The sequence below is a fragment of the Dromiciops gliroides genome, chromosome 5 (assembly GCF_019393635.1).
Source record: "Dromiciops gliroides isolate mDroGli1 chromosome 5, mDroGli1.pri, whole genome shotgun sequence".
Classification (NCBI taxonomy): Eukaryota; Metazoa; Chordata; class Mammalia; order Microbiotheria; family Microbiotheriidae; genus Dromiciops; species Dromiciops gliroides.
The window spans coordinates 24,465,794-24,488,678 of record NC_057865.1 but is presented as its reverse complement, the minus strand read 5'-3'; the positions used below and the strand labels follow the sequence as shown (position 1 = coordinate 24,488,678).

Sequence of the window (22,885 nt, the reverse complement as noted above, 5' to 3'; positions counted from 1 at the left end):
TTCCTCCCCAGCTCTCTAGCCTCATCTTCATCATTTGTTATCTAGTAATGAATAGAAGCTAAGGAATGGCTCCCCATGAGCTTTTCTTTCTGGATTGATGAGGCTGCTTTTGTTGTGAGGTCACTGGTGACTGTACATCCTATGCTTCCACATGGGAGTTAAGATTCCAGGGCAGCAAAAGCTCTTGCAGCCTGTCCGTTCTTTGGCTAGAAAGACTGGGATGAATCAACTTGGGATGTGCCGGCCTTTGGTTGGAATGACGGAGTCTTGAGGCTGACTTGCCTTTGCAAAAGAGATCAGAACAAGCTGTTCTCATGGTATCTGAAATGTGCATTTTTTTCAGAGTCAGTTCATATGCAATTGACTCTCTCTCTTTAGTTTTGGTATATAATTAAATTCCAGCAAATAATAGTCCCTGGATGTTCCTGACTATGAAATTCAACCAATCTCCTAGGTTTTACACCCTGATTTTTGTTTGTTTCTTCTGGTTAGTATTTAAAGCGCTTCTCAACCTGAATCTAAATGACCTTTTCAAGATTTTTGCCCATCATTCCCAATCATGCACTGGTCAGTCCAGATAAACAGGATCTCTGGATGTTCCTTATACTTAAAATTCTGTCTCTCATCTCTAGGCTTTTGTCAAGGCTATACCCTGACCCGTTCCCACACAAGCCTATATGATGTATTCTTTTTGATCTTGCCTTCTTGAAACCTTCAAAGATCAATTTGGGTGCTACCTGCTACAGGAAGCCTTCCATGACTCTCTGAGCTTCTCTTATGAACTTCAATTTCTTCATCTGGAAAATGAGGGAGCTGGTCTAGGAGTTACAATAGGAAGGCATTTTCAACATTGTTTATTCACTTCCCTAATTTCCTAGATGAGGAAAGCACAGAGAGGTCACGATGACCCTTTCCAGCTCCAGATTCCATGATCAATATATTAATATATTTTTAAACAAAGCATTTCTCCACAAAGTTACATGGATCTATGATCTCTTTTTACACGTGAATTTCCTTGTATCCTCTGAATAGCATTTAGATGGATATCATATTGAGCCCCGGAGATTTTAAGATAGCCTACGATTTTTAGGTAGGACTTGTAGCCTTATTGAAACATCTCTCTTTTCCTACTCTTGGGTTCAAAAACTCAACTACACAAATACAGAGTAGGTTTGTGGCTATTATTAGATATTCTTTCCCTGTCCTGTCTAATGTTTTTCACATGGAAAAGATCTGAGGACTTTAGAACAGGACTTCTTAAACTTTTTTCTATTCACAACTCATTTTCACTCAAGAAATTTGCATGCAACCCTGGTTATACAGGTATATAAAATAGATAGAGCACCAGGCCTGAAGTCAGGGAGACTGATCTTCTTGAGTTCAAATCTGACCTCAGACACATATTGGCTGTGTGACCCTGGGCAAATCACTTAACCTTTTTTGCATCAGTTTCCTCATCTGTAAACTGAGTTGGAGAAGGGAATGGTAGACTATTCCAAGAAAATTCCAAATGGGGTCATAAAGAGTCAGACATGACTGAAACAACTGAACAACAACATGAATCAATAAGTCAATAATGTAACATTTCAGCCAAAAACAAAACAAAACAAAACAAGCTATTTCCATCTTGGACTACATTAAGAGAGAAATAGGGTCCATATTAAGGAAATCAAGAGTCCCACTCTTCTAAGCAATGGTCAAGTCACATTGACAGTGACTACTATATGGTGATCAAGAGAGTAAAAGGGAAGAGGACCCTCATATATGAAGATTGTTTGAGGGACCTGGGAATTTTTAGCCTAAAGAAGAGAAAACTTAGGGTCATTTGCAAATGAGTGAAGGGCTGTTATATGGAACAAGGATGACACTTCTTGGAGTGAGCCCCAGAGAGCAGAGTCAGGAACGGTGTGTTTAAATATCAAAGAGAGAGATTTTGGTTTTATCTTGGGAAAATCTTCCTAACAATAAAAGCTATCCCAAAGTGGGTTACCTCAAGAGTTATCCGAATATGAGTTATCCCAAAGTGGATTGGGTTGCCTCCAACAATAGTGACTTCCCCCTCACTGGAGGCCTCCAACCAGGCAAATACATATAGAGGATTTGGGTTGTAGGCCCGTTTGGACAGGCTACTCTCTCTCTGTCTCTTATTTTTCCAGGAAGCTATGATTGGTTTGGTGCCTTTAGCTTACCAAGAAGGGAGAGAAAAGGATCAAATGGTGTAAAAGATTCCTAAGCTTCTTCTGGTCAAATAGTGACACTATAACAATTTCTATGAATTTGGTGGCATTGAAGAAAACCAATGGTAATTTTCTTTTACTTGTCTCAAGAAATATGCTTGCTGTGGCAGCTAGGTGGCACAGAGGATAAAGTACAAGCCTTAGAATCGGGAGGACCTGAGTTCAAATCCAGCCTCAAACACTTGACACTTATTAGCTGTGTGACCCTGGGCAAGTCACTTAACCCTCATTGCCCCACCAAAAAAAAAAAAAAAAAGGAAAGAAAAGAAAAAAGAAATATGGTTGTCACTGGTTAGGACCCATATTACAACATGCTTCGCTGGAATCTCAGCAGGCAGTTGGTTGTTAGAGTCTATATCCCCAAAGACCATCCCTCAATGCTGGTGCATGAGAAAATGCATTGATTTTGTTTTACAATATTGAGTAGTTCTCTATAGTTCTGTTCCCTGTTGTAATTGTGTTACCTTCGGGGCATTGAATGAAGATCTATCAATACATGTGATAGCACCATAGATGACAATGAAACTATAGAGATCTCAATATTGTAAAATGTTAATTTAGCATTTTCTCATAGGAAAACTCGACACTTCAGGGCTGATAACTGGGGATACTGAGGTCGAGTCCATGAAGTGAGCATGGCGGGAGAAGCCAAGGCAATCGCGGAATGCAATTTTACCGCTTATCCAAGGAAAACAGGTAATTCCAATGAAGATATCCAGACTTGAGTACTTTACTTCGTCATTTTATTACTCATCGCATGTGAAAATAAACATTTGTGTACCTGGAGCACATTCATCTAAAGATTCTATTTGTTCAGTTAATCCAAACTCATGGGAGGCTTTCATTTAGTGTCCGTCATTCAGCCTTTATCACAGGAGCAAAGGAAGCAATCACACGTGTTAAGCCCCATGACATGTGCTTTCTCCAAATATGTAACATCGTTTCTGAGTCATTTTTAATGAACGTATTGCTCCCAATTGATATGGAAACCCCTCTGTTCTAAATAATATCCATTAGCTGCCTATTTATTAGCAAAGTATCATGAGTGTCTCTGGGAACATAAAACAAGAGGGAAAATGTGCTTGCCCTCAAAAAGCTTACATGCTAGTGAACTTTGAAATTTACATTTTCTTATATACTGTTCAGCTTGATTCTACCCCTTCCATTGGAAGAGGTAATCAAGTTGCTCTGACCCCATCACCACGGGTTTACTTTAAGTAGAGAAAAGTGTCATCCCTTTTACTCTCTGAAAGAGAATGGAAAGTTGATGTCAGCATGGCATCATCAAAGAAGAAGCCCAAAGGAAAAGGCAGCAGACATTAGAGAAGAATTAGGCAGAGAACGTACCGTTTCCCGGGATGTGATGGAAGTGCTCCTTGCTTGGTGTATTCCTCTATTCTTTAGAAAAAATTCTTAGGGAGTCAGCATTTACATAACCTTGGGAGGTTGGGTTGTAGATGTTAAGGGACATATACTGACCTTTCTATTTCTCTCAGTATAAACATCCATAACCTTGGTTTGGAGGACAGAATTGAACTTTTTTTTTTCCTTATACAAAGTTTTCTTCCTCCCCCTGCCCTAGATGCAGTTGAGGCCCAGAGGGGCTGGGTGGTCCAGTGGGAAGAGCTTTGGATTTGGAGTGAGCTGACTTTGGTTTGAATCCCAACTCAGCTGTGTGACCTTGGGAAAGTCACTTTATTTTCCCCATTGGGCTTCAGTTCTATCACTTGTAAAATGAGGAGGTGTTTGTTCCATTGATGTTTCTAGCTTTAAACCCATGATTCTATTTCATCAGTCCAGGGGACCTCTAGAAGGCCCCTTCCCACGTTCAGCTGGTACAGGTTGGCAACTCATCTTTCATTTAGAATCTTCATTTCCTAGGGCACTGAGATAAGTGCCTTGGCTATAGTCACACAGTTAGTATGTGTCCAAAGCAGGACTTGAAACCAGGTTTTCCTAACTCTAAGACCTCCCTCTCCTCTGTGCCAATCTGCCTCTGCTTCTCAAAGACATATTTTTTAAAAATCATTGATTGTATTTTCTTTTGAATCATTACTGCCAGGGTAACACACTACTTCCTGGACATTTGTCTGGTAGCTATCAACTGGAATGTGACAAAAGAGGCATTCAGGAACAAAGGCCCTGGGTACCTACATAAGAGCCAACATATCTGCCTGCATCTTTGCTTCTTGCAAAGAAAAAAAAAAGCTTTGTTTTGATTTGTTTCTTATGACAATCAAAATTATCCACTCTGTTGAAAAAATGACTAGCATTTTATCCTCATTGCTCATATTTGCTTTCCCAGAGAGCATTCAGAAAGCATGATGTGGTACATACAATGCTGAACTTGGAATCCCAGCACCTGGGTTCCAATGCTCGCTCTGCTACTGACCATTTGGGTGACCCTGGGTGAATCAGTTCAACTGACTGGGTCCCATTGGTACAATGAGGACATTAGATCAATGGTTCTTAATCTTACTTGTGTTGTGGACCTCTTCAGCAATCTGGGGAAGCCCAAAAATCTTTTCTCGGAATATTTTTTAAAAATTCATCATTGCAGGAAAAGCAAAATTTCGATTAAAAGTTAATGGAAAAGGGGCAGCTAGATGGAGCAGTGGATAGAGCACCGGCCCTGGAGTCAGGAGTACCTGAGTTCAAATCCAGCCTCAGACACTTAACACTTACTAGCTGTGTGACCCTGGGCAAGTCACTTAACCCCAATTGCCTCACTAAAAAAAAAAAAAAGTTAATGGAAATAAAGATAATTTATTTTCCATCCAAGTATATACACCCCCTGAAATCTGTAGTCTGTGGACCTTGAGTTAAGAAGCTCTGGGTAAGATAGGCCCTTTTCTGCACTAGAAATGTGATTCTATGAGTAACTGTGACTTCAGATGATCTTTGAAAAGTAGGCTCTCGGGGTCTTCAATTGTGCTTTGCACAGAGGTGGGCCAATCATCAGAACCATTAGGTCGGTATCCAAAAGGCATAATTGTTAGAAGAGTTGTGCCTAAAGACAAAAGAGAATGTAATTTCAGATAAGAACATGTGGGCTTTGTTTTTACTGGACAAAGTGAGTAGGAACAAAAAAAAAAATGTTTTTCTTTCTTTACTGGCAATCTCATAGGATCAAAGAGCTGCTTGTATTTGCCTCGGTCAATAGGTTAATCATGAAGAATCCTTCCTGCATTCCCTTATATTCCCCTTTTGAATCTAAGACTGTTCAGTGCTAATAACTTAGTGTCTCTGGTGTTACGTATAGTGCCTCTCAGACACAAGGACTTTCAACTAATTTTCAGCTCTTGAAATATCGAGTACGGTGGAAACCTTTTTCCGACATCAGGCCATCTAGCTTAGCCCTGGCTTATTTCATCCAGCAGCAATCATATACACTCATAAAATATTTCACTGATATAGCCTCTAACTTCAAATAGATGAAGTACCTAAGCCCTCCTTAAGACTTCACTTTTCTGTTCAGTTGGAAATGTCTCAAAGCTGTTTAAAATAAGTAAAAAGCTGAAGCATGAATATAGATTTTATATATAGAAAAAAAGGAGGAAAGAGAAAGGGGAGGGGACTATAAAAGAAAGGAAGAGAGAAAGGGAGAGGTGGTTATGCAGGTAAAAAAATTAAAGAATAGAAAACAAGAAGAGGGAAAATATCTTTCTCTAAGACAAATATATTTATGTTCTTTCGATCAAATGAGATAATGTATGTCAAATGCTTGGTAAACTTGAAAACTATATAATTCATTAATATATAAATATATAATATTTATTCTAAATATAGTTAATATAATATATCATTAACATATTTCTAGAAATGCAATATTAATGTGATATATAAATTATGCTTTTCATTTATTATTTTTATTATTTAGTGAAATGATTTAAATAGCTTCCATTTTCATCCACAAAAAATTCAGCATTTAAAAATGTTTTTCTCGTGAATTATTAATGGCATTAAACCAGTAGTAAGAATAACTAGACCACCCCAATAGTGATGAAACCGAGAGAAAGGATCATTCAGTGACTTGGTCCCCTATTGAATGGGGAAAAGTCCCTGAACACACAGTGAGTCTATATTTCAACAGTTAAATTACATGTTCTGATATTCTGCAGTGTATTCGTCCATTCAATCATTCAAATTAAGATTTACTACTATGTGTAAGGTCTTGCATGATTTGTCTTTCATTCAAGAATGAAAACTAGGTGATGAATATTTTAAGGTCACTGGACAGGCAAAATCCAGAGACTTTTCTTGTCTCTCTATGCTGTCATTTAGCCCAGACTATAAGACTTCAAGTGGAATGGAGATGTAGCAATAGTACAGCAAAGACCCTTACATGGAGCAGGGGACCTGGGTTCTAATTCCAGTTCCACCCTTAGAAAAGCTTTTCATGTATAATCTCAGCTATGGACCTTATAACAGAATTCTTTTGGCCTCTATTTCTTCATCTTGGGATTGTAATGGAATGTTAGCTATATTCCCTTATGCTTCTAAGAGTTTAAGATTGTATGAAAATTTGGAACCATAGTAAACGGTAACTCACCCCAAGAAAAAGATGTGGGGATATTCAGTCAGCTGAGAGGATAGCATAAGACAGCTTTAGAAAATTACAAAGAAAATGGTTATAAAAGGAAAAATCCCAATAAAATTTGAACTTATTTTGAAGAAAACAATATAGAAGCTTTTGAGCAAAATGCTCATTCAATCTAATAAGCATTTATTACAGACCCACATTGTGCAAGGCACTCTGTCACATTTCGGGAATACAAAGACAAAATTTGAAAAGTTCCATCCCTCTAGGAGGTTATTTTCTACTAGGTGATACATCAAGGAAGAATAAGCATTTATTGAGTATCCCAGGCACAGTCCTAGGTTCTTGTGATACAAAGACCGAAGGGGGAAAACATCCCTTTTTTCATGCTTATATTCCAATAGGAGAAACAATAAATATATACACAGAACTTCTTAGAATCACATACGGTATCAGGGATCCAGAGCCAAAAGAGATTTCATAAATCATCTACTGAAATTCTTTCATTTAGAAATGAACTAAGGGAGCACCTAAGTGGTGCAGTGGATAAAGCACCAGCACCTGAGTTCAAATCCAGCCTCAGACACTTGACATTTACTAGCAGTGTGGCCCTGGGCAAGTCACATAACCGTCATTTCCCTGCAAAAAGCATCAAACAAAAAACAAAGAAATGAACTAAGGCCCAGGAAAGTTGTTATTGCCTAGGTTGAACTGGTAGTCTATGGCAGACATGGAATTTGAGCAAAGTTTCTTTTTTTTTTCTTTCTTTTTTTTAGTGAGGCAATTGGGGTTAAGTGACTTGCCCAGGGTCACACAGCTAGTAAGTGTGAAGTGTCTGAGGCCAGATTTGAACTCAGGTACTCCTGACTCCAGGGCCGGTGCTCTATCCACTGCACCACCTAGCTGCCCCAACAAAATTTCTTTGAGTCCAGATACATTTTTCCATTGTATAATTTACACATATATATATATATGTACATATATTAGACCACACATATATACATATGCACATATATACATAATACACGCACATGTATAATAGATATGTGTATGCATATGTAAGTACTGTTTATATAGAAATACATCAGAATAATGTACATATATATATATTTAATTGTCATAGCTTAAAACTACACTAAGAATTTTGGGACACTATTATATAGATGACCAATATGTTTTAATTTTCACTAAAATTAAAGGTAACTGGGGGAAGCTAGGTGGCACAGTGGATAAAACACCAGCCCCTGGATTCAGGAGGAACTGAGTTCAAATCCAGCCTCAGACACTTGACACTTTCTAGCTGTGTGACCCTGGGCAAGTCACTTAACCCTCATTGCCTCACAAAAGAATCCAAAAAACAAAAGTAAAGGTAACTTATGTATCTGTCTTGGGTGGGGGAAAGCGTTTTTTAAAATTTAAATATGTTATTCCATAATTACATCAACATACCAATTCTGAATTCCAGGGTCAACTCTGCCTTTTGAAGAGCAGAATCTCATGGCAAATACTACTGTGTGATATCATGTTCTTCTCTGTTATTGCAGGAGTTGCTCAATGCTGTTGGGGACTTTGATTCATAGATGAGGTTAGCATTTCCTTAAGTCCAGTCTCTGGTCTCCCTTAAAAGAACACATGTTAATGGTATTCACTTTTATTTTTAAAAAGATTTTAATAGATTTTATTGATTTTTTTTATATCACCCATGTTTTCCTCTGCATCCCTTCATCTCACCTTCCCCAGACTTTATAACAAAGATGGTTTTTAAGAAAAAGAGGATGGGCGCCGCTAGGTGGCTCAGTGAATAAAGCACTGGCCCTGGATTCAGGGAAGACCTGAGTTCAAATCCATCCTCAGACACTTGACACTTACTACCTGTGTGACTCTGGGCAAGTCACTTAATCCTCATTTCCTGAAAAAAAAAAAAGAAAAGAAAAGAAAAAGAGGATATAGCATTCACTGTTTATCATGCTATTTTTTTTTTTCATGCAAAGAGTATCAGGAATTCTGACAATTGGCAGGTTAGCCCTTGCTCTTTAGAAGTCGATGATAAGAATTGTAACAACATAGTCTAATGAAAAGAGCAGATCTGAGTCCTAGTTTATTATCAGTGCTAATGAGTTGGTGACATTAGGCAACTAACTTGTCCATTTCTCAGTTTCTTGGTCTGTCAGGTGGGAATAATCACACCTCCCTTTTGTGATTTTCTGTGACATGTCAATTGAATGCAAATAGTGGGTAAGAAAATACTGTAAGAAACTGGAGAATTGTATAGATTTAGACTTTCCTCCTTTTTTTAGTTGTACTATTTTATTTTCTTGGTTCTACATGCTGCAGCCTAGGGAAAAAAGATTGTGTCTGCTTAAGATAGATGGCCTTTCTCTCCACGTTCTTATATCAAAATAAAGCCTGTTCTGTCTGGGTGCAAGTTTTCTTTTCATAGCTCAGTTCCTTCATAGCTCTTGTTATTCTTTTAAAGTTTCAAATAAATCCTATTATTTACAACTTCTAATTCTGACTTATTGACTATTACTGTTCATTTTCATGGTATTCACTTAGGTGTGAAGCAGTATTTGGGTTACGGACTGAACCTTGAGATAGATTTAGGGCATGGAATAAGTCAAATGAATCAGCAAAAGATCATAGATCTGATACTGGAGGTCCCTTCAAGGTCTTCCTGTGCCAATTTTACACATGAGGAAACTGAGAGACCCAATGAAGTGAAATGATTTGCTCTGGTCACAAAGCTATCATGGCAGACCTAGGCTATAGACCCATGCTTCCTAACTCCACATCAACTCTTCTTTCTAATGTAAAACACTGAACTCAAACAGGGGAAAAAGGAAAAATTAAATAGAATATTGTCAAGAAAGACCAAAAAAAGAAAATACTGTTTGTTTGTTTGTTTGCTTTGATCAGGATTGGCTAGTCAGTGTGGTCCAGTTTGTCACATTGTAAGTAAAAGTAAGAGTTGAACCAAAATCGTTTGCTCATGAAGAAAGGGTGAGGGACAGCTGGTACATGACCTAATTGATTCTTTGGTATTTTTATATCATCCAGAGAAAGCATGGAGGGCAAATTTACAGGAAGAGGTAGATAAAAGTCTCACAGGTAAAGCAGGTGTGGGTGGGTAATCTCTTGATAGAGGGCATACCCACTCATCAAATGATCAGTGATATGGAGTATTTGAGAATGAAAGCCGGGGGAATGATCTTGTCTCAAAGAAGAATGGTGTGGGTGACCTAGGAGAAGAGTAGTTTCAGTCAAGTGTTGGGGATAGAATTCAGAATCTCTATCTTAATGTGAAGGGCAAATTAAGTGCTTCACCCTTCAGAAATGATTTTGTATTTATTTTGTGCCACTTTTGAATTTGCTCCTCTGTGTACAGATGGTATCTCCCCAGGAGAATGGAAGCTCTATAAGGGGAGGGGCCATTTCCTTTTTGCTGTGGTATCACTAGTACTTAACACAGTGCCTTACAAACAGTAAGTATTTAAAAGATATCTGTTGAGTTTAACTGACTTGCATTGTAGGAGCCCCGGGAATTTTATTTGTTCGGTTGTTAAGCCCCAAATAAGCAGGCACTGGCATTCTTAATATAATGCAATTGTTTCTGTTCTTTTTGTCTTAGCAACAAGAACAAGACCCCACAAACCTATACATCTCCAATTTACCCATTTCCATGGACGAGCAGGAATTGGAGAACATGCTGAAACCCTTCGGCCATGTCATTTCCACCAGAATATTGAGAGATGCCAATGGAGTCAGCAGAGGTGTCGGATTTGCCAGGTGAAATTGTTGCTCCAATTATTCAGTTCTTTCTGTGTGTGTTCCCTTCGCTGTGCATTCTATTCTCCATCTCAGAGACTCAGAGCTGTTGCATCCACCAGGTTGAAAGTGGATTTCAGCCTATCATGTGGATGTTCTGGCTTAAACAGATAAATGCCACCGTGAACATATGTCCGTTCCATAGACTGGCATACGTGTGGATGGCAGCGTGTGTGGGCAAAATCCTAGATATTTATACTACTTACCCCTCCTCCCGTTGTCTCTGCCTGCCTTTGTTTCAGCAAGCTCAGATCCTGCCAGGCTGTGACATAGATAATAAATGCCCAGTACCCAATAGCAAAATAACCCATGTGGTGAATAAAGTACTCAAAGGGTTTCCCATTGATTTCCAAAGAAAGGAAGGTAAATTTCCCAGTAGGAAAGAGAAAGAGGAGGAAGCATAAATGGAGAAACCTAAATTGTTGGGAAGCCCCAAGGATTCCAGAGCCTTAAGAGAAGGTCAGGAGGATTATTTACATTTGAGAGGCACAGGCTGGGGTTTTTTTTTTTTGTTGTTTTGTTTTGTTTTTGATATTTTCAGCACAACAGAGGAAAAGCTGGTAGCATTTTTGTCATTGATGGGAAAGGAGGGTGAGTTTTCATTTCAACTTTGAGGAAATGTTTACAAAACAGGGTTGCAGCCAGGAATGAAGTTTCAATGATTGTCCTTGCTGTGCTTTCATGAACATAAAAAATAGGAAGAACTGAAAAGAGGAAAAGAAATGGAGCTGGGAGGAAAAGGGAAGGCAAGGATATTAGGGTCTGGGCATTTTCCTGGGTCTGTGGCTAGCAAACTTTTTCTTCCTACTTCCCCGATACCTGTGGTTCAGTCAGGTCTTCCAAAGGTAGACTTTTCCCTTATGACTTTTCCTGGATCCATCCCTATCCATCTCAACCATTACCCTACCCTAATCCTAAGATTTTTTTCCTTAATCCTTGGTTGTGCCCTAGTCCACTTCTTTTCATGTTCTTTCACTCTTTTTGCTCACTAGAAACCTAGATATCTCCAGAAAGCACTCTATCCCTGACCACATTCTCTTCATACCTCTGATATGGGAAGATGAGAAGTTGCCACACTCCTCCTGCACTCCCTCTCCTGTCTTTCTTCTGCTGCCAACTCCTCTCATGAGATTTACTCCACTGTCTCCACCACCCAGTCTAGGCCCTTACTTCTACCATCAACCAATTCACTTCTTTCTCATTAGTTCTTTGTCATTCTTTCCTCTTTGCATCAACTCCAGGTCCCATGTTTTTGCTCCTTCAAAAGACATATCAACATCTTCACCCCAAATTCTATCTTCCTCAAGCCCTAAATCTTCTTTCCACCTCAGCCATCCAAAGACCTAATTAAACGAGCCTTAAATGTCATCATGAAAGCTAGGTGCAGTAGAGTACCTGGACTGGAGTTAGGAACACTCGTCTTCTTGAGTTCAAATTTGGCCTCATATACGTTGTAGCTGTGCGACCCTGATAAAGTCTGTTTGCCTCAGTTTTCCTCATCTGTAAAGTGAGTTGGAGAAGGAAATAGCAAACCCTCCAGTATCTTTGCCAAGACAACCCCAAATAGGGGTCATGCAGAGTTGAACACAACTGAAAGATGTTGCCATCATCAATGATTATGTATCACTGCCATTATCTTGAAATTTGAAATTCTATTCTCTGAAAGTAATTTTTCTGCTCTTCCACCTCTTTCTTCATTATTCCTCCTATACCCATTCTTCATGATCACCACAAGCTCTATTTAACCCTTTTTGTGCCATGGACACCCTTAGGCAGAAGTCTGGCAATGGCAGCAGCCTTGAACCCCCTATTCAGAATAATATTTTAAATGCATAAAATAAAATATATAGAATTACAAAGAAAGCCATTTATATTAAAATATAGTTATCAAAGTATTAAAGCCAAAAACAAGTTCACAGACCACAGGTTAAAAATGTCTTTAGTTTCTCTATTTTCCTGCTCTATCCTTACTTTCCCTTCTTTATGGACTTCATTTATGTTTCATTGTATCAATGCTATATTGCTCTTTACTCATGAATCTTTTTGCAGTCAAGTGCTCAGTGGATAAAGCATTGGATCTGAAGTCAGGGAGATGAGTTCAAATCCTATCTTAGACACTTAGAGGTTTGTCATATGGGCAAGTCACTTACCCTCTCTTAGCTTTGGTTTCCTCATCTACTTCCCAGGGTTTTTGAGAGAATAAAAGTAGATATTTGTAAAGTGCTTACAAGTCTAAAGTGCTAAGTAAATATTATTTATTTTTTATTATTATTATTACTTCCTGATCCTACTAGGAGAGGAACATAGTATAATAGTTTTAGAGCCAGGGGCAGCTAGGTGGCGCAATGGATAGAGCACTGGCCCTGGAGTCAGGAGTACCTGAGTTCAAATCCGGCCTCAGACACTTAACACTTACTAGCTGTGTGACCCTGGGCAAGTCACTTAGCCCCAATTGCCTCACTTAAAAAAAGACAAACAAAAAAAACAATAGTTTTAGAGCCTGAGGAAAACACAGAGTTCATCTACTTCAACCTCTTTATTTTAGTGATAAGCAAGTCCAAATTCAGAGAGCTTAATTGACTTTCCCTGCATCACACAGCTAATAGGTATCAAAGGCAGGATTGAAACCCAGGTCTTCCTGATTCCAAATGAATCATTTGACCCACAATTCCATGCTGCTTCTCAGCTACAGAACTAAATGATAAGTGTAATTACTACTCTACTGGTAGTAATTTCTGAAAGGTGATCGTCAATAATGGCAGAGATGCTATAGTGATAAAGAAAGGGAAATATTGAACAATTTTTTCTAAAGAGAAAAGAGGGTTATCTCCAGTCTATAAGTAAGGGATTATTACATCAATTCCTGGCTTTAAAAATTACCTAGATTAAAATTAATTGTAATACATATATTTTAAAAGGATTGTTTATTAGTATTTGGAATTGGATGGGGAGAGATTGGGGGACTGGGATTAGAAGGATTGAACCCTGGTCCATCAAGTAAAAGGTCATGCCAGATAGCTCTTGTTTCATTCATTCATTCATTCATTCATTCATTCATTCATTCATTCATTCATTCATTCATTTGATGTTTCAACAAGAAAGGCAAAAACTGACTAATCATGAGTATATGCTGTGTATGCCTAGATTGCAGCAAAGCTTTGGTGTTATACTTGTGTATGAGAGACTAATGTGTCCTATAGTAAAGTTAGTTGGGTTTAAAATAGGTTTAAAGATTGGACTTAAAGACTCTTCATTAAGGGATCAGTGTCAGCTTGAGGGGACATTTCCATTGAAGTGCTTAAGGCATCTGTCCTCTGCTCTTGGACATGTAAAATTTTTATCAGTGACTAGAATGAATACGTCAATGACGTGCTTATCAGATGTGCAGTTGACATGGAAAGCTAATATGTTGGATGACAGAATCAGGATGGGAAAAGATTATAACGTTTTAGCCTTCTTTCCATGGCATCAATCAGCTTTGAATGTAAGAGAATGGAATATTGATACTGACAATAATATTCCAACCTTTTACATATTGTGAAGTGCAAAGTTTAAGATCCCATGGAGCAGGAACTGTTGTGTCCAACTTGATGTAGTTGGAGGATGATATGGTACTGGTTGGTAATATTTCATAAATAGGCCATAACCTTGTTAAAATTATATAGAAGTCAGGGGCAGCTAGGTGGCACAGTGGATAGAGCAATGGCCCTGGATTCAGGAGGACCTGAGTTCAAATCCCACCTCAGACACTTAATATTTACTAGCTGTTTGACCTTGGGCCAGTCACTTAACCCCAATTGCCTCACATATATATATGTCATTAGTTCCTATTTTAGCTTAATGAAGATAGATAGATATTTAGTCACTTATGCCTTTTCTCTAAGTTTTCCTTCTTTCTACTTTTTGTGTATTTCATATGCTGCTGATCTATCAACATATTGTTTACCCCATTAGAATTTAAGCTCCATGAGGTGAGGAACTCTTCATTCTTTGTATTTCCAGGTAGCCCCCAGGAGACCAGGAATCCTGGGAGGGAGGAAAACAAGCAGTGATATCATCCACTCAGGATTATCATTCCTACAATCACTCATTCTCCTAGAAAACCAGTATGCCTCCAGCTCTGCTCTGAGAATTTGTCAGTTTGGCTGGAGCAACAAACTCATAACTGTGCCAGTTCAATGGCTGTCCATAGCTTCATTTATGAGTGTCCAGAGCTCTGAGCTCTCCCTAACTGGTTCAATAGGCATCACTTTTGCAATTGGTCATTTTCAAACTTTTCCAACAATATGGTTCTCATTCCTTGTGTCTGTGCTTCAATCCCTATCATATGTAGAAGGGTGGGGGAGAAATTCTCATTATTGTGTTATTTGGAAGCCACAGTGAATATTCTTCCATAGCAACCTCTCTTATAGCAGCAGAGGGGTTCTCATTTTATTTTGAAAATGCCATACTTCAAAGCATCACTCATCTTTATGCTAGGAAGGCCCATGGGCTGCTTAATTGCTGGCCTTTGAAACCTCCAGAAGCATCCAAAAAGCACGTGCAATTAGGAACATCCTTTTATTCATTTTTTTTTACTGTTCTTTTATGCTCTTGTAACTTAAAACAACTTTGTAAGATTCACCCCCCAGGCGACATTTTATGGCCAGGTCATAAACCTTTGAAAATATAAGTTTATGATGGAAATGCTGACAATCTTACCCTCAGCTACTACTGTGAGCATTTGTGGTAGGCGCCAGCAGAATATCTTACCTGTGAGTGAGGAGATCCCAGCATAAATCAGCCCCAGCCTGGGGAGAAATTTTTGCGTATTTGTGTTATCCACTTCCTTTTCCCAGAAACATGAGACCAATTGTCCAACCAAAAAGAAAAAAAAGAAAAGTCACATTAAAGGAATGTTATGGGGCAGCTGGCAGAGAATGACGGAAGAGGGGCGGGGTAGTGGCCAGGAGGGAGAAAGTTCACAGTAAAGCCACCTTCAACATCTGGGATGAATGAAATAATGAAAAAAAAAAAAAGTGAGTTCCCTAGCCTCTGCTAAGCTAACCAATTAGAGAGCCCACTTCCCACAACATCTTTCCCATTTTCCAGGATTCTTTTTTTAAAATTTAATTTGATTTTCCAGAATTTTGGTCAGCTTTCACAATGAGAGGGACAAGGGGTACCCTGATGAATGAGGATATTTTGTAAGCAAATTATTTTAGGTAATCTTTATTTCCTCTAAGAAAAGAAGGGACTCTAATGGTAGCCAAATTGCATGTGTGATTTACGAACAGATATGAATGATAAGAAATATTTTTTTCTTTGTTCTTGGTACTTTCTAGTTCTAGTTCTAGACTTTGCAAAGAAGATGGCAACAAACACTGATAGAGGCAGTTCCCTCTCCTAAGATTTACCTAGACCAATAAAATCACAGGTCCAATTCCTATTCTAATTTCAGGATATCAGTTTGCTTGTTTTTTTGGTCAGGCAATTGGATTTAAGTGACTTGCCCAGGGTCACACAGCTAGTAAGTGTTAAGTGTCTGAGGCCGGATTTGAACTCAGGTACTCCTGACTCCAGGGCTGGTGCTCTATCCACTGCGCCACCTAGCTGCCCCAGTATATCAATTCTAAAGACCCTTAAACATTAGTGATTTGGAGGAGGCAGCACACGGTTCAATGGGAAGTCATTGGTTTTTGGAATAGTTTTGAATTGTGTTCAAATACTACCCCTGTTATATGATCTAGAACAAATCACAACTTCTTGAGCATTTTTTTCCAAGTAAAAAGAAGGGGTTAGACTAGTTGTCCTCAAAGGTCTCTTCCAACTCTAACTGCAGGCTCCTAAGTGCGAGATTGGATTGGGCCTGTGCTTTCATTAGCATAGGGAATACCCAGGTGAAGAAACTTTTTTTACCAACCCAGGTCAGATGTATCTGACCAATGTATCATCTTAGAGAGTTGCCTAGAATCCTAAGATTGAGGGACACACTTTTTTATGTGAGAGAAGGGACTTGAACCCAGGTATTTCAATGCTGCTTCTCTAATTCACAAAAATGGAGTGGAGAAGAGTAAGTAGTAATAATCACTTAAACAGGATGTCCCAAAAGTCTTTGTTCCATTTTAAGCCATTTAAGTTTGCAGCTCTCTTTGCATGTCATATTTTATTTGAGTTTCACAACAGCTATATGAAGTAAGTACAACAGATATTATTGTTTCTGTTTTATAGATGAAGAAACTGGGGCTCAAACAGATTGAGTGATGATATACCTATTGTCAGAGGCAGGATAAGACCTTGGCTCTTTCAGATTCCAAGTTCAGTACTCCATCCACTGTGTCACACTTCACCTCAAGTGAAAGGAAAAGGGAGTCCTTTTGTTGACTCCAATGGTTTTCCCAGTCTTCGCAATAGGTATAGATAATTTAAAATACTCCCCCTCTATACTTGTTTTTCGAGTTTTTTTTTACTTGTCATAATGTTCTCATCTTGGGTTTTTTTTGCCTCCCCATCAGGAAGGATAGATACATGATTTAGCTTGGAGATGAAAACATAGGTCTACTTCTCTTTTCTTTCTCTATTCACTTGGAGTTATGAACTAGAGAGCCAACCTCCCCTTCAGACATCTTAATAAAACCAGGAAGATTTGAAGATCTCACTTGATCTGGAAACAATGCTAACCCATATCTACTTTCTGTTACAAGTTGAACAGTCTTAATGAAGCACCAATTCCCATACAGTGAAAATAAAGGAAAGGCATCAAGGTCAAGCAGTCTCCATTCTAGCTTAGTTAAGTTTGAATTGGTAGGTCCTTCCCATAAGAGGCTCTAGCTGTGTATTCCTATTGAACCCAAATTCATCCTGGATAAATGGACCTGTTCCCCCAAATAGAAGTCAGCCTTTTCTTGAAATCTGACTCGTTATGCCCCTACACTGGAAGGGAAGTCTGGGTGAAATCTCTACAATTATAGATAAGAATAATAATTGACATCCATAGAGTACTTACACATAGAATGTCATCTGATCCTCCCAATAACCCTTTGAAGTAGGTGCTGCTCCCTTTGTTCCTATTTCACAGGAGGAAACATGCTTGAAAAATAATTCGTCCATGGTCATACACCATGTAAGGTTTTAGGTCTTCAGGTCTTCTGGACTTAAAGTCCAGCGCTCTAGCCACAGCACTATTTAGCTTTCAAAGCTTATATGTGGCTCCTTGCTAGAGTCTTCCCAACAGGGATCAACATGATCTCTCAAGAAAAAAGTACTCAGTGTTCAAAATAGGTGTCAAATATATGACAGCTATTTATTTCCTCTACTACAAAAGAAATGCTTAAAACACAAAAGGCTCTCCAGAATTCATTAAGAAGCACTTGAAAGGCAATCATGGGAGCCTTTCGGAAAGGTAAAGGCAGTTCTTGGAACTGATGAATAAGCCCAGGATTTTTACCTCAGACCCACACGGTCAGACAGACTCACACATTCCAGACCTGCTGGCCAGCCCCAGGCACAGCCCTTCAGTCCCGATGAGGAGGATGGTCGTGTCCTCCTCTGAGAGGTGGTGGTGTCACAGGAACCAAAGAAATCTGGAACCTGTGAGATGGCTGCCATGTCTGGAACCCTCCATCCCTGAGGATGGCTGCTTCAGCCACCTCTGCTTAAGAAATGAAACAAAGCAATAAAGACCAGATTTGAATTTAGATCTTCTTGACTCCTGGCCAGACACTGTCCATCCTTCTGATTACAGTAATTCTTAGGTTAGAGATCCCCCAAAACGCAGAAACTGAGTCCAAGGCACATATTCCCATTTTCTTCAAAGCTGTAAAGATAGGTAGATATTACTTCAGGATAGAAAGCAAACTAAAGAGTGGAAGGAACTGGGGCAGGAGCTCTTATGGGTATCTGCAACTAAAATGAAGGAAAAAGAGATGAAATACAGGTGAAATCAGGCTTGTCTCAGCTGACAACTAAGGCCAGAGAAAAGAGGAGGTGGGGGGGAGTTTAAAACTGCCTAAGATTTTAAGAACAAAATTCAATTAAAAACCTAGAACAAGCAGATAAAAACAGAGAGAAAACTAAAATGGGGATGAGTGTCACCAATAAATATCTATATTTTAGAGAGTCTTGTACAGGGGATGCCATCCTGTTTCAGAGTTTATTAATAATAATAACAAATTGCATTTGTTGAGCTCTTTAAAATTAACGAAGTACTTTTGCCACATCTCCTTTGAGTTTCAAGACAACCATAAAAGGGAGATGCTATAGGAATTGTTTTAATTGTATTCAGGAGTATTTATTGTTTGGACCTACCTTGTTCATTTTCCTAGCTAGGGAACTCCCTTTCTGTAAAGTCATCCTTCCAGTTCTGAGTGTTGAATTGTTAACTTTTAAGTTGACTTATGTTAGTAACTTATAAAACCACAAATTACTCATCTGTAGTTTAGCATCTTAGAGAGTCTTCTGGGGGTAGTGAAAAGCTCATAGGATCATAATATATCTATGATATATAGATAGATAGATGGATAGATGATAGATAAAAGAGGTCATCTAATCTAATACCTTAATTTACTCAAATATGGAAACTGAGGCTGACAGATAAGTGACTTGTCCACAATCACACAAGTAGCAAACAGCAGAGTTCAGATTTGAACTCAGTTCCCTGTGGCTCCAAGTTCAACTCTCCTTCCTAGTACCACATTATAAATTGTCCATGGTCACAGCATAAGTAAATAGCACAGACAAGATTTGAACCCAAGTCATTTTCTTTTACTTCAAGTCTAGAATGTTATGCACTCTTCCATGATGCCTCTGTCTTAAATTAACTGGCTAACAAGGAATGTTGAAATCATCTGTCAACATACGGGAGGGAATAGTAAGAAGCATAAAATAAAAACATTTGACTTATTAGCTTCTCCTTATTTTCCAAATACACTATAATACAGATTAAGAAGTAATTGATGTAATTTGTTTTTTGATTGTGACAAAAAGCACATTTTATTAGTAACTTTAAAAAAGTCCTTTTAAATCACTCCTGACCTTCTGAGTTGTTCTTACCAGAAACAAAGACATTTGTCAGTTATGGAAACTCCAAATGGCTAAAATTTATATATGGTGCCTATGTATTGCAAAACTGCAAAGATTTCCCCATGTCACAAGCCTGTAATTTGCTGCAAAATAAGTAAGATGGATTTGTTTTTATTATATATTTTCATCGAGTCTTTTACCACATGACTATAAGCATGGAGGTCATTGACAGGGAAGGTGCTGTCAGGCTGGCTTGTCAATGACACTCACAATTAAACACCTTCTCCCCATCTGTGCAGTAAATCATAGTCAGCACTAGGACATTGTTTGGCCAGGCTCTCCTCTGACATCACTGCCTGGGAACCTGGTCCCTTCTTCTTTGTTTTCCCTCCTCTCTCCCTACACAGATTGTAAAAGTCATAACAATTCCTTTCTTCCATGGCATTGCTTGGCACTGAAAAGGAAGGGTTCCCAAACACCAAGTCAGGAGACAATGTAAAGTTTATATTTATATATAAACAGCAGAGCCAGCAGAAAGCATTGAAATATACCAGCCAAATTAATGGATCGTTGGGAAGCTTGGTCCGCCTGTCACATCAAGCTGTTGCAGGGGCCGCAGGGGGATTCAGGTACCACCCCAGAAGAATAGGTCTGGTTGTAGTTATTCAACAGCCTATCTGAAAGGGCCATGTAAAGGGGCCTTTGTTCAGCTGCCTTTTCAGACCCAGTCGACAAGGCTGGTGTCGATTTCAAGTGAGGCGTGTGCCAGATTACAGATAGCTGGCGCTGGCATTGGAGAGCTGTTAATTGTGGAACTCGAGAAGAAAATGGGCACATTCTTTCCAACCCAGCAATTCAAAGCAAGGGCGCTTTCTCCCCAGACCTCTGGGAGTTCCACTTCTCTCCTGTCCCCATAGAAAATGGCACCAATGAGCCAAGACCAAGCTTCTCACACCTAGCAGCAACGATGGGACAGCTTTTGCCAGGATGTCTCTGTCTCGTTAAAATGTTCTCCAAGTATAAAAATGGAATTGTCACCACTATGCAGTACTGTGTAACAGGGTTTGATACTCCAAGCTTGCAGCGACAGGAGACTTTTATTGCATTTATTCTCTCATAGACAAACATCTCTAAAGGCTCAGATTTGGGGGCCTTCCTTTGTGTGCACCCAAACTGCTCCATCCCACTTGATTCTGCACTTAAAGTGATACTAAAAGACAACCATAAGTAGCCCCCAATATGGATGACTAGAGGAGTTCAGTGTGTGAAGAAACATGGCAGGCAGTGGGAATTGGATCAACTGGCCACCCCCCTTTCTCTCTTGGTATATTCTAAGGTCTATTGAATCCCTCATTTAGGACCTGCAGAACATAAAAAGATAGCCACACACATGTCCACATAGACACACCTATTGTTCAGATAATGTGTTTCCCATTCTTCCATAAAGTATTTTTGCGTCAATTAAAGAGAAATCCAAGGATTTCGATTTCTGGGGCTCCAGTAGGCTTTAGATTCTTAACTGCCTCTTATCTTGATGAGCACCCAGAGAGGAATGAAAACAGAGGAGAGAGCACTAGGGCATAGTCTTATGAAACTGTGGCTCTCCTGGAATAAAAATTCCATAAAGCAACATCTGTAGTAATTAAATGCATACATTTCTGCTCCAATTCATAGCTCTGCTAGCAAAGAAGATTATTTTCCCTAAGTGACAGCATATATGGCTTCTTTTGGGAACAGAGGGAGGAAGAACAGATTTGCATTGTTTCTAGGAACGATTAGAACTCTTGCTGTGAAAAATGTAGGATGGTTCTCTAGTGATGCGAGACGGCCCTGGAAAGGAGGCTTTACAAGATTCTGTCTCAAGCAAAATGCACACCAATTTTTTCCATACATTTCATGGAGTCATAGACTCTTAATGTGGAAAAGAATTGCAAAAGCCATCTAGCAGCCCATACGTCATCAGGAATCTCTGTTATAATGTCCCCTACTAGGGGTCATCCAGTCTTTCCTTGAAGACTTCTATTGAAAGAGGTAGGAATTCTCTATCTTTATTTGGCACCTAAATCTCTTAATAACCTCTCCCTTTCTGCCTTTGTGGTCTTTTTCCTTCACTTAAAACACTCTAAACTCCAGATACATTGGCCAGCCTATGCACAACACCATCTCCCCTCTCTATGTTCTTGTTTAAGAATTTCCCCTTTAGAAATAGTTATATAAGGTACAACTTTTCATTCTCCTCAGTTAAATTTTTTATTTCATTCCTTTTTTTAGGTTATGAATAGAATTTTATTTTCCAAAATATATGTAAAAACAAAATTTTAGCATCAATTTTTTAAAGACTTTGTGTTCCAACTTCTCTTCTCCCCTACATTCCCACCCCCCCACCTAAGAACTATCTCAGGAATCATTCTTTTTTATATTCAAAGCCTTATACCACTTTTGAAACTTATTGTGGCATTTAGTATAAGCTGCCAGCCTAAATCTAATTTCTTCCTAAATGTTTTCTTTTATTTTCCCAGTAGGTCCAATTAAATAAAGTCCTTACTACAATAGGTTGTGTTCCTTACTTTCTAAATCTTACTTCCATTGATCAAGTTTTTGGTTCTTTAACCAGCACCAAAGTCTTTTAACCATGGCCTCCTATTGGTGGAGCAATGCCAGCCTTTTATGATCACTTTTCTTTCTCTAGATATTCACTCACCATCTCTATAAAAGCAAATTCTAGAACTTTATCAGGAATTGAAATCAAATTCACTGGGCTATGCTTTACAGACTACTTTAGAAAACCAACTTTCTCCAATGTTACCCCAACTTTCCCTTTCTCTATGATCTTATAAAATCACTGCTATTGAATAAACAATTCCATCTAGCTGACCTTTGGTATGTTGGTTTGACCAAATCAAGTACTCCTAGGCACTCTCTCACTATCACACTGTTTATTGATCTTGGGTTGTAGCTTACTATTAGCTATTTTTTCTGTCCTATCCAACATATAATTGAATATGCCTATCTTCTCTTTCTCACTAATTATCATAATCCCATCCAATTTGAGAAGCTGTCTGTATTATATTTTACTTTCCTCTTTCCCCAATATTGTACAAAAAGCAAAGACAAAAACAAAACCACATTTTTGTTGTTAGCCTTAATTTTCCTTGCTAGCCTCAGCTCTAGCATTCTCAACATTATGTTGACAGGACCATCCCACCTCTTTGGCATCAACATTGATCACCTCTTTATGCTTCCATACATTTGTATATTATTCCAAATCCAGGTTAGTAAATGA

The 22,885-nt window shown here is 38.8% G+C and overlaps 1 protein-coding gene across 3 annotated transcripts in view; it reads left to right on the top strand.

Annotated features, from left to right (window-relative positions):
- The window catches only part of RBMS3 (RNA binding motif single stranded interacting protein 3), a 1,425,793-nt gene that overhangs the window by 1,129,533 nt on the left and 273,375 nt on the right, over positions 1 to 22,885 (top strand). For all 3 annotated transcript variants that reach the window (XM_043965565.1, XM_043965567.1, XM_043965566.1), the window contains one exon: positions 10,406 to 10,563. In XM_043965565.1, the coding sequence (XP_043821500.1) occupies positions 10,406 to 10,563 (158 nt within the window). The remainder of the gene's footprint in view (positions 1 to 10,405; positions 10,564 to 22,885) is intronic.